The following is a 13,151-nucleotide window of genomic DNA, read 5'->3' on the forward strand; positions in this document are numbered from 1 at the left end:
GCCGGCGCTCGCTACCCTGATTGGCCGGGGAACCGACCCAATCCAGTTTTTCCAGGTTTTTCAGGAACGCCTCAACCCGCCCCGTTATAACCACTTCCCTTGCAACTGCCAATAGAAAAGCCTCAATGTGATAATTGACGTCTCCCCAGAGCCGTAGGGATTGACGGATGGAGTCCAAGCAACGGGCGGAAGGAGTCACCGACGCCGACGTCACTCAGGGCAATAACAGGACGGAGCCGTGAAAGGAAGATGGCGGCAGCGGCGGCTCGGTTCCCGGCCTTCTGCGGCCTTTTTGCGCTCTTTGCGGCTTTTTCGGAGCTGGGACGGGGCGAGGCGTTTGGCACCTTGAACCTGCACGAGCTCAGCGAGCTGAAATACGGCATTGAGATCGGCGCGGAGCCTGTGATGGCCGGGCAGGTAAAGCGAGTTGGGCCGAATTGGGGTGGTGGGAAGCGGAAGGAGCGTCAGGTGCGGCTGTGAAGCAGGTTGGAGCTGACCCGAAGAAGCGCCTTGGGACGTGCGTGTCGTGGCTTTAGCTCTTGTGCTCGGGGTCCTCCTCCGTCGTTCACAGAGAAGGGAGAAAATGCAGTGGGGAAACAGCTGACTCGAAAGGATCCAACCTGTGACGTTTATAGGCAAATTGTGCCTGAAGTTGTCCAAGATCACCCTGAATGCAGGAAGTGTGTGTATGTAGGAGTGAAAACGGAGAGAAATCCAGAAGGGGTAGCTGTATTCAGGGCGTAGCAGTCCGTGCAACAAGGAAATTTGTGATCATTTAGGTTTTAGAAGATGTCACCTGTGGTTGGCCATCTGTAAGGTTTCTTCTCTGGAATATGCTATTACCACACTACCCACCACAACCACCCTGCTGCTTTTGTTAAAGTCTCTCTTCAAACTGTTTATTTTCTACATGGTGTTAAATTATCACTTTAATTCTTGATTTCAGTAGCATATGTGGTTCAGGACATGCTTTACATGCAGAAAGTCTCAAATTCAAACTCACCTACCTCTTATGGATGGATTGATTGATATGCCATCAAGTCATTTTCTACGCCTAGCAACCATGTAGATAGATTTTCTCCATAATGATCTATCCCTAACCTGTTCTTTCAAGTCTCCCAATGGTGCATTGATCGTCACCAGAACTGAGCCCACCCACCTTTCTCCTGGTTGTCCTCTCCTCTTTCTTTTTACCTTTCCCAGGATTAGAGCCTTTTCCAGAGAGTTGGGTCTTTACACGTGTCCGAAGTAGCCTGGTCATCTGTGCCTCAAGTGAGAACTCTGGGTTGATTTCTTCATTGATCCATCGGTTTGTTTTCTTGGCTGTCCACAGTATTCTCAGGAGTCTTCTTCCAACACCAGAGTTCAAAGGCATCAACATTCTTCCTATCCTGCTTCTTTAAAGTTCAATTTTCATTTCCATAGAGTGTCACAGTCCTCTTATGGAAGGACAAGATAATTGGAGTTGAGATGAGGCTGAAGTGGATTATTTTCCAGTTTTAGAATCACACACAACCTCAGAGGAAGTGTTTACATAGGGTAGAATATTTTGATTATGTTTATGGAGTAATACGATACTTAATTTTAGGTATAGCATTATATACATGTTACTGGTTAAGATTTCTTTTTGTAGCCTTGAACAAATAAGGAACTGTGAGTAAATAATCAAGTTCAGCATTGTGGGGATCAAAAATCACCATCACAATACATTTTGACCTACTAGAAATTAGCTTCCCATCAGCTTAAAATTTAAGTGTGCATGGAATATGTACATTCCTCTCTCCTTTTGCCATTTTACTTTTGTCAGCATTAGACTGTAACTTTCTGAGTGTAGAACTTAACCAATTTTACTTTTGTAATTCTATAAGGTACAATATATGCAGATAATGTTGTATAATAAGGATGCCAAACTAGCTTCTTCCATGATATAATATATGAACTTAACATAGAAATATCTCAGACTGTGTTAGTTTTCAGATGTTGAATGTTAAGTTATAATCTGAGATTCTGCTATGCAAAGTTCATGCTCATTTCATGGAAAAAGCTAATTTCGTTTTCTTATTCTATAGCGCTATCAGGATATACTGCACCTTATAGAGTTTCATAAAATATAGACACTATGTTGTATTGGTAAATAAAACTGGTCTTACATAGATATAAATATGAGAAGAGCTTCTGAAAACTGACTAGTTTAAAATCCTACTTCAAGTCATCTAATAAAACCTCTTGCCTCTGTAATACATGGTTAGTTATTTATAGAGACAGAATCTATCCAATAATATGTTCCAGAAATGATAATGACATGGCAGGTGTTCCTGCAATTTATTTTCTCACAATAAATAAAATTCTCACTGGGCCACTTTACAGGATAGGGGAAATAAAAGTAATTCCTTTATACAGTATTCTTAACAGCCTGCCATATTGCAACATGGGGAGAGAGCTTTCCTTGCCATTAAAGTGCTTTCTCCATGCTTTTGGGGTGGTCCTGCCTTCCATGTTGGCAGTTGCTGGATCAAATCTACTCTAAACAGGTATTTTACACCATACTTCCAGGTACTTGGTTCATTGTTGGATTAGAAAAAAGGATTAAGTTAAACCAATGAAAAAACTGGGGGATAAAATGCCTTTAGCAAAATACTGTTTGGGCATTTAATGCTGCAATGTGTACACAAGGAGTACAATGTCTGGACCATTGAATATCCTTGGAATTACAGATTTCTCTTTTCTCTAAAGGAGTGTTCTTTATCCTTCTGAAGGTTGAGGGCCTAAGTCAATGTCCAGATAATCCTCAGGAAAAAACTGGAGAGTTCTCAGTTTCACTTCCTCTGTTACTATAGTTTAAAGGAAAACTAAATCATAATTTTAATTGGGTCTGTTAATTTACCGAAGTTATTTAAAGTAGATTTCCTTAAATCAGAATTAATTAAAATTTTCTTTTTAAAATTCAGTGTATGTCCAAAACATATCCGTATAAATGGACCAGTCTAGCTCAGAAAGAGAATTAAAATAATGCATTGGATTAGACATTTCAGTGCTTAAAACAACAGCTAAGGTATAGGTTAATCAGGTAATGGTCACTTGCAATTGAAGGAGTGTAGCAAAGTATTGAAGAGAAGGGCCTAGACTAAAGGCAGTGTCATCTTATATGGTAACTATTAGGAAACAATTATTTATATTCCTTAGTAACATTTAAAAACGGTTTCATCTATGCTTAATATTAATGGCGAACAAGAAGCTACTCTTGAGCTGTTATCTAAATTGTCTAAAATTAGCTCAAATAGGAAACATCATTAGTGAGGTCATGTTGTACTTTTCATAGTTTTTAATAAAGGGAGGAAGTTTTAAAATACAGTCATGGTTTAGGTACGATGGTGCCTTCCCCTGGGTATGGGTTATGTTAGTACAGTTTTTGCTCCAATGCCCGAAGAGGCTGCCAAAATCCCATTAATGCTTTGTTTTTTTAGATATTTTTAAACCATTCTAACAGTTGCTGAGCATAGCTGGGTGCTAACAGCGGCCATCTCAGGCCCTTGCCAACTCTGTTGTATGCTCTCTCTGCTTCTTACAGTGTGCCCTTGTGGGAAACAGTGGCTTACTTTGGCAATATGCCACCATGGTTTTATGTTTACTACTCTGGCAAGAGTTGCATCATCATACCTGAAGTTTGCACCATCTGTGTGACCCAGGAGAAATCGAAGAGTTATTATTAGAGGTGGCTTGAGCACTACTGCCATTGATTTCCTTTGCATTTAGAAAAGTCTTGCCTTAAACCTGTTAAAGCCAAGTGGCTTTGCTAGCTTGCTTCTTAGTTGATTTCCTGTCTTACTCTAGGAGAAGGCACATAGCTTGTAGTGGGTAGATCATGACTTCTTACTTTACATCCAGGCTGGGCCACCTGACACCCTGGGCTACTCACACAGGTCAGCCTAATTTCAAACGCCCTTGGCATATTCAGAGTTCTGGACGTGATACTAATCTATCTGTGTTAGCCTACTGCTTGGGAGAAAGGAACAAAAATGTCAAGAGGGGCATTCAAAAGAATCTTGCTCCTTGCTTGCTTCAACCCCTTCCATCATATTACCCCTGAAGAAATAAGCTTTATGATACAAGAAAAGGTTGCCTGTCCTGCTTTACTGATTGATTGATTGATTGATTGAATTTGTATGCTGCCCCCCCCCAGTGGGTGACTCTGGGCAGCTCACAATTAGAATAAAACCCCCAAACAGTTAAAAAATAAATACCACATTAATTAATTAAAAAGTCAGGCTATATAAAACAAACCCTATACATAAAAAACTAAAAACCTTCAAGATGACAGGGAGGAAAATCAATTACCCCACAAGCTACTTCTACTGGTGTGAGCCCCCATCTGACCCCTAGGCCATCTGGCATAGCCAAGATTTCATGCTCTTCTTGAAGGCCATGAGAGTGGGGGCACACTGCACCTCAGGTGGTAAGTTGTTCCACAGAGCAGGGGCCATGGCAGAAAAGGCCCTCTTCCTAGATCCCACCAGTCAAAATTCCTTGACTGGTGGGGCCTGCAACATGCCCCTTCTGCCAGACCGAGTGGGGCGGGCTGATATAATGGGGGCGAGACGGCTCCTCAGATAACCTGGTCCTGTGCCATGAAGGGCTTTAAAGGTGATAACCAACACCTTGAATTGGACTCAGAAGCAAACCAGCAACTGATGCAGCCCGCGTAACAGAGGTGCTATATGGGCCCCCCGCGGGCATTCACAGCTGTCAGCACTGCTGCATTCTGCGCCAGCTGTAGCTTCCGGATACTCTTCAAGGGTAGCCCCATGTACAGCACTTTGCAGTAATCCAACCAGGAAGTGACTGGGGCATGAGTGACCATGTGGAGGGCCTCCCGATTGAGGAAGGGGTGTAACTGATGCACAACACGAAGTTGTGCAAAGGCCCTCTTAGCCACAACTGCCACCTGCTCTTCAAACAGGCTACATATGGATAATTTGACCTTCTGCAACCCAGACTACATCAACCATGACCATTGGCCATGCAAGCTGGGGCTGTTGCAAGTTATTTTCAGAGACCATCTGGGAATACGTGATTGGGGAAAGCTAAACTAAAGAATTTCAGGTGCCTGGAATAGAGGGCTGATCCAGGTTTTGAGATTTTTGGGAAGGAAGGATATTTATAAGAAAGAGAATGCCCAGTAGACTTTCCTTGAATTAAACTTGTGATTCTTTCTGCAGTGCTGGCACAAATGCTTTCCTGAATTGATTGTAACCTAGTTATTGGCATCTGCTGTGCACTACCTTAATTGAATCACTGAAGTATGCCACTTTACAATCCAGTTTTGTCAGTTAAGTGCATTTGTAAATGTCAATCTACTGCTGTTTGAAGGCTAATGTTTCTTGGGAAACCAAGAGGCCAGACACCCAGCCATGGAGGTGAAAACTTCCCTCTTTGTGATGGAAAGGGCTTATGAAGACCAGGCTCAGGGAGATAAGCGTGTTCCTAGCCCCCAACAGGAGCGTGGGAAGTTCAAGAAGATGAGGCTGGCACCTCCCTAAGGAATTCACGGTGTTGTGGCTGGCTGGCTTGGGAACTTGGGTTCAGTCTGGTGAGATTCTGTGTAGAGGTTGAAGCTAATAAACACAACAGAACTGTATTTGCATTGTCTCTTGGAGTTCTTTGGGCTGAACCTGACATTCCTCCCAAACTTGCTTTAATTTACCCGCTGTACATTTTAAATCATGTATAATCTTCATTCCCTCCTCCACTGTTGTTATGCCCATCAGAATTTGGTGCAGTGCTTCCTACCTGTTGTTTCCTGTTGTGGAAACTCTGAATCTGCCAATGCACTCAGTGAGGTTTAGACTCCGTTCTAATGTAAGTAAGCGATGAGCGTGGATCTCTTGTTTACAGCCCAGTTGTTTTTCAGATATTTCCACAATCTGTGACAGGAGATGTGTCTGCTAAAGCAGTCTTCCAATGCCATCAAAGATAACTTTGGAAGAGTTTGGTGCTCTTCTCAGACACCTGGCACTTATTTTAATAAGCATCTGATTGTTACAGGAATTAGTTATGTTGAATATATTCTTCATTCCTAATACTGATCCTAATATTTTATTCCTAACAATATTGTAGACAAGACCATTGTTGTAACAGATGCCATTCTTTAATATACAGGATGTGAAGATTACTATGGTTACTGATTATTAAACTAGTTGTGTAAAGAGGCAAGAACCTTTGGAGGATTTTAAAGTTTTTGTCATTGTGATCCTGAAACACTTGGTAAAATATCTAATAGGTTTTATTTTATATAGTTACTTTCCATAAATATTAGGGCTGTGTGGTGCTTCAGATTCAAAGAGAAAAATATAGTTTGGAGTAAATGGGGCACTTGCATAGGCATCGCCTGTTGGCAGTAATTTAAGGTTGTGGCATCTTTTTTTCAGAATTATGATCTGCTATATGTTTGGCTTTAAGGAGTTGACAGCATGTGCTATGTGAGACCCCTCCCCTTCTACTCCCCCCCCCAGTAATCTGAAGCATCTTTTTTTCCTTTGAATCTGAAGTGCTAAATACTAATGTGCACATGTAGTGGTTCTCTGTACTGTTTCAGAGGACATTCTGAAAGGAAAATGATAATTAACTAAAATCACAGACACTGTTAACTTGGTGTCAGGGCCTTCTGGGATGATGGGAATCACTGTGTGTTTTCTATTCAAAGTGATGACCCTTGGGACACTGCATAAGTTATGTTCTGATAGGCAACGGTATGCTGGCAGCCATTCCAATTAGTGAGTGGTGCATTAGAAAAAAAGGTTTCCTCCAAGATGTAGATTATGCCACCTTAATTCAGGTATATTAATAGTAATTTGCCTTATGGGATTTTCCTCCCCCACATTTAGGTACGTATTGTTTGGCAGCTTTAGATTTTTTTTCCCAAGCATTCAAGGCAGAGATAGTTTATAAATCTGTTTATTATTTGAGAGGTAGATGTGGAACCTGATATATGAGCACCTTTGCTGGCTTACTCATGAGTTCTGTGCCCTTCTTTTGTAAGAAGGGAGCCAAATTTTTATTTTGCATGCAGTTCATCTGAACCAGGTCTCAAACAGCTTCACTTTTTTTCAGCTGATGTAGCCCTTTTGGCTAAATGAACAGGAGTTTTTAGAAGGCTTATCAGGGTTTTGTTTAAAAAAAAATCCTGAACTCTGCCCCAAAGACAATTTGTCTGCCCTCAGCAATATTCCCTTGCAACATGCTGCTGAAGATTGAACAAAGTGGAGGGACATAACTGCATTTTTTTCTGTGGCAATACTGAATCTGATAGGCTTGCTGCCTTCTATAGGGAACAGAGTTTATCTTTCAGTCCTTTGGACTATATGGGGATCCTAAAGTGAATGAGGAATGTGTTGAAACAAAATTGCATTGTGTTTCCACAAAGTAGAAATATAAAAGTTACTCTGGATTTGTTTGTTTTGCTTCTAATCTTCCCCATAACCAAAGATTTCTGCACAGATTACAAGAGAAATTAGTAATATAATTGCAGTTAATGCACAAGAAAAATATAACATCTGGTATTCCATGTTGGGAATTACATGCCAATATAATGTTGAACTTCAAGAGATTGTTAGGACCTCACTTTAGCCATAGATGATGATTACAGTGCAGTGAATGTCTATATTAGTCTACTGAGATTCAGTTGGGATTATTTCTAAGTAAGTAGATATAGAATTGCAGGCTAAGAGGAATATCAGCTAGCTAAACAATGTTTCTCCTTCATGGATCACTGCCTTGTCGTGGCGAAGGGCCTTGCGTAACTCAGTGAAGCCATGAGCTATACCGTGCAGGGCCACCCAAGACGGACAGGTCATGACAGAGAGTTCTGACAAAATGTGGTCCACTGGAGAAGGAAATGGCAACCCACTCCAGTATCCTTGCCAAGAAAACCCCATGGACAATGTTAGAAGGCTAAAAGATATGACACCGGAAGATGAGCCCCTCAGGTCGGAAGGTGTCCAATATGCTACTGGGGAAGAGCAGAGGGCATTTCCAAGTAGCTCCAGAAAGAGTGAAGTGGCTGGGCCAAAGCCGAAAGGACGTTCAGCTGTGGATGTATCTGGAAGCGAAAAGAAGGTCCGATGCTGTAAAGAACAATATTGTATAGGTACCTGGAATGTAAGATCTATGAACCAAGGCAAGCTGGATGTGGTCAAACATGAGATGACAAGATTGAATGTCGACATCTTGGGAATCAGTGAATTGAAATGGACAGGAATGGGTGAATTTAATTCAGGTGACCATTATATCTACTACTGTGGCCAAGAAACCCTTAGAAGAAATGGAGTTGCACTCATAGTGAATAAGAGAGTGGGAAAGGCAGTAATGGGGTACAACCTCAAAAACGACAGAATTATCTCAGTGCATATCCAAGGCAAACCATTCAACATCACAGTAATCCAAGTCTATGCCCCAACCACTGATGCCGAAGAAGCTGAAGTTGACCGGTTCTATGAAGACCTACAAAATCTTCTAGAACTAGCACCAAAAAAAGATGTCCTTTTCATCATAGGGGATTGGAATGCTAAAGTAGGAAGTCAAGGAGTAATCGGAATAACAGGCAAGTTTGGCCTTGGAGCACAAAATGAAGCAGGGCAAAGGCTAATAGAATTCTGTCAAGAGAACAAGCTAGTCATAGCAAACACTCTTTTCCAACAACACAAGAGACGACTCTACACATGGACATCACCAGATGGTCAATACCGAAACCAGATTGATTATATACTTTGCAGCCAAAGATGGAGAAGCTCTATACAGATAGCAAAAACAAGACCAGGAGCTGACTGTGGCTCAGATCATGAGCTTCTTACTGCAAAATTTAGGCTTAAATTGAAGAATGTAGGGAAAACCACTAGACCACTCAGGTATGACTTAGATCATATTCCTTGTGAGTACACAGTGAAGGTGATGAATAGATTTAGAGGGTTAGATTTGGTAGACAGAGTGCCTGAAGAACTATGGACGGAGGTCCGTAACATTGTACAGGAGGCAGCAACTAAAACCATCCCAAAGAAAAAGAAATGCAAGAAAGCAAAATGGCTGTCTGATGAGGCATTACAAATAGCTGTGGAAAGAAGGAATGTGAAAAGCAAGGGTGAAAGGGAAAGATATAAGCAACTGAATGCAGATTTCCAGAGAATAGCAAGGAGAGATAAGAAGGCCTTCTTAAATGAACAGTGCAAAGAAATTGAGGAAAACAATAGAATGGGGAAGACTAGAGATCTCTTCAAGAAAATTGGAGATATCAAAGGAACGTTTAGTGCAAAGATGGGCATGATAAAGGACAAAAAAGGCAGGGACCTAACAGAAGCAGAAGAGATTAAGAAGAGGTGGCAAGAATACACAGAAGAACTATACAAGAAAGATCTTAATGTCCCTGATGTCCATGCTGGTGTGGTCACGGACCTTGAGCCAGACATCCTAGAGAGTGAAGTCAAGTGGGCCTTAGGAAGCATTGCTAACAACAAAGCTAGTGGAGATGACAGCATTCCAGCGGAGTTATTTAAAATACTAAAAGAAGATGCTGTTACTCAATATGCCAGCAAGTTTGGAAAACGCAACAGTGGCCACGGGATTGGAAAAGATCAGTTTACGTTCCAATTCCAAAGAAGGGCAATGCCAAAGAATGCTCAAACTATCGCACAATTGCACTCATTTCACATGCTAGCAAGGTTATGCTCAAAATCCTACAAGCTAGGCTTCAGCAGTACGTGAACCGAGAACTACCGGATGTACAAGCTGGGTTTCGAAGAGGCAGAGGAACTAGAGATCAAATTGCCAACATTTGCTGGATCATGGAGAAAGCACGAGAGTTCCAGAAAAACATCTACTTCTGCTTCATTGACTATGCAAAAGCCTTCGATTGTGTGGATCACAACAAACTCTGGCAAATTCTTAAAGAGATGGGGATACCAGACCATCTTACCTGTCTCCTGAGAAATCTGTATGCGGGCCAAGAAGCAACAGTTAGAACCAGTCACGGAACAACCGATTGGTTCAAAATAGGGAAAGGAGTACGACAAGGCTGTATACTGTCATCCTGCTTATTTAACCTATATGCAGAGTACATCATGAGAAATGCCAGGCTGGAAGAATCACAAGCCGGAATTAAGATTGCAGGGAGAATCATCAACAACCTCAGATATGCGGACGATACCACCCTAATGGCAGAAAGTGAAGAAGAACTAAAGGGCCTCTTGATGAGGGTGAAGGAGGAGAGTGCGAAAGCTGGCTTGAAACTCAACATTAAAAAAACTAAGATCATGGCATCTGGACCCATCAATTCCTGGCAAATAGAAGGGGTAGAAATGGAAGCAGTAACAGACTTCATTTATTTGGGCTCCAAGATCACCGCAGACGGAGACTGCAGCCATGAAATTAAAAGACGCTTGCTCCTTGGGAGGAAAGCTATGGCAAACCTAGATAGCATATTAAAAAGCAGAGATGTCACCTTGCCAACAAAGATCCGCATAGTCAAAGCTATGGTTTTTCCAGTAGTAATGTATGGCTGTGAGAGCTGGACCATAAAGAAGGCTGAGCACCGAAGAATTGATGCCTTTGAACTGTGGTGCTGGAGAAGACTCTTAAGAGTCCCCTGGACTGCTAGGAGGTCAAACCAGTCAATCTTAAAGGAAATCAACCCTGATTGCTCATTGGAAGGACTGATAATGAAGCTCAAGCTCAGATACTTTGGTCACCTAATGCGAAGAGAGGAGTCTTTGGAAAAGACCCTGATGCTGGGAAAGATTGAAGGCAAAAGGAGAAGAGGACGGTAGAGGATGAGATGGTTAGATAGCATCACTGAAGCAATGAGCATGAAACTGAGCAAACTCAGGGAGGCAGTGAAGGACAGGAAGGCCTGGCACAATATGGCTCATGAGGTCACGAAGAGTCGGACACGACTTAACGACTGAACAACAAACAATGTTTTCTGTAAGATGCTGGTTTTATATTAAGAACAAAAGATGAATATTGTATTAATGCTGTATCTTGCTGAAGATCATTAAGTATGGCTTCATTTGAGGCACTGGGGATCTGTCAGTTTAGGAAAGTATTTGATGTATATCTAAACCTCTTCTGTGCTCCTAGAGCTTGTGTGTAGTGTACCCTTGTTGAAGTGCAGAGAACCCACGGAATGTGATAATAAGCATGAAACTTCCTAAGAAGTTCATCAGCTAGCTTAAAAAAAAAAAAGCTTAAACAGTCCCATGGGCAGGAGGGTGCTGAATCCAGTCCTCCCTTCTTCCATTCCTTCTCCCAGTGTTTTGGATAAGAAACATTGGATTCCTTGTTTCCTTCTTGATCTAGTTTTGAGGAGGTTGTGGATAGAACGTTTGGTAAGGGATCAATGAGACCTTACCTGACGACATTTAGACCCAACAATAAAATGTTTTATTTTGCTTCAAGGAGACCACAGGGCTGCACAGAGATGCCACGTATAGAACTTGGTGTTGATTTGGTATCACCAAGTTATGGGATGAACCTGGTATAAGTTGTCCCCATGCTGGACAAAATATAATGCTCTGGGAGGCTGATTTTTAGGATCAGCTAAAATGTGTGCCCACCAATCTAGTGTCTTGCGAATTTGATTACATAACCTGAAGTGTTATGAAAATGGATCAGGGAAAACTGGGTTTGGAGAGATTCTATCCTTTTACAGAATTTCCTCAATAGCCCCCTCGCCACTGATATCCTTTCATAATGAGGCCCTGATAAATACGTACATCTTTCAAGCCCAATTCTTATCCATCCCATCACCCCAAATATCATTTAAATAATGAACAGGTTATCTTTTTTCACCTTAAAAAACCTTCTAGTCACATTTCAGTTCATATCTACTTTTATTCTTTGCTGCCATAGAGTGCTCCTGAAATGAGAACATAGTACATACAATATGCAGTACACTTTTTGCCTACATCTGTTTTTTCTTTAGGAGGTAGTAGTTTGATCCTACCACTTGCAGTTTTCTTTCCTTCAGTGATAGACTGAGCTAACTCTGACTTAGTGTATCATATAGGTGCTCAACTTAGTGTATATAAAAGCTGAGAGGTTCCATAACTTAATTCTTGGTTTAATCATCAAACTGAAAAAAAATCCAGATTTGTAGATGATGGTGATAATTGGCTCTTGTGATACTATTCGCTCAGAAAGTGCATGAGAGCCTTTTGCTAACCTAATCTGTTTGATAAATTGGAATGCTTGAAAATGATTTAGAGCATTGTGTTAAGAAAATATGCAATAAAGATAGCACAACACTTTTAAAAAATGTACTGTAGCAGAATAGCTGAGCGCATAGGTCAAATGCTGGAGGTCTCAGATCATCTCTCTCAGAATCTCTCTGAGATTTTCACACACTCCCCTCCCCTCCACTGTTCTGGAGTAATGGCTTCATAGTTGCCATTGCTACCATCTGTCTTGCACCTGGCATCCACCCTCTACCCACAGTGTATGTGAGAAACTGGGCTTTCACAACCCTTTTAACTTTAAATATTAAACATGCAAACATTCAGTATTGAAAAAGATACATTACAGGTCTACCCAAAGCATGATGATACTGCTGGCAATTTGATATAAAAGAAAATCTAGTTCTCCAGGCAATTACATAAGTTGGCACTGGTCTGTTTCATAATGAGAGTTCCAAATTAATATTTCTAATTACTAATCAGATCTTACTGAGGGAAAACACCTTTTCCAGAAACCAGTTTGAAATATTAATAAAAAGAATTCCCTAACATATGGGGGATACAGTGTAGAAAATTAGATTTAACACAACATAGAAAACAAATCAAAACTAGCCCAGTGTTCTTAGCTAAACAATATACATAATGTATTTCTGCAGGACTTCCTAAAGCAAAAGGATTCTGCTTCCAGGTTCCTGGATTGTGTCACCTTCTTGGGGGTTGCAAATTTTCCAGGTTTCCTCAGAGGTTGTTGGGGAGATGGAAGTCCCTATTCTTTACCCAGCCTCTCCAGGGTTCTGCCTCTGCTTTTCCTAATGTGATTCAAATTGCTTTCTTTTAACAGCGGATAGTGCTGACTCTATCCATTCCCTGTTTATCTGGATGTGGATTACCTGTTTGAGTCCTCAGTCTGCAATCTGGCATGCAAACTGCATT

At 41.4% G+C, this 13,151-nt stretch overlaps 1 protein-coding gene across 2 annotated transcripts in view; it reads left to right on the forward strand.

Annotated features, from left to right (window-relative positions):
- Positions 1 to 219: 219 nt before the first annotated feature.
- The window catches only part of OS9 (OS9 endoplasmic reticulum lectin), a 41,059-nt gene continuing 28,127 nt past the window's right edge, over positions 220 to 13,151 (forward strand). For both annotated transcript variants that reach the window (XM_088137980.1, XM_088137981.1), the window contains exon 1: positions 220 to 417. In XM_088137980.1, the coding sequence (XP_087994106.1) occupies positions 250 to 417 (168 nt within the window). In that variant the 5' untranslated portion in view covers positions 220 to 249. The remainder of the gene's footprint in view (positions 418 to 13,151) is intronic.

This window comes from Python bivittatus, unplaced genomic scaffold (genome assembly GCF_059951505.1).
Source record: "Python bivittatus isolate LINGU-HERP-01145 unplaced genomic scaffold, Pbiv_v1 ctg000220_np1212, whole genome shotgun sequence".
NCBI lineage: Eukaryota > Metazoa > Chordata > Lepidosauria > Squamata > Pythonidae > Python > Python bivittatus.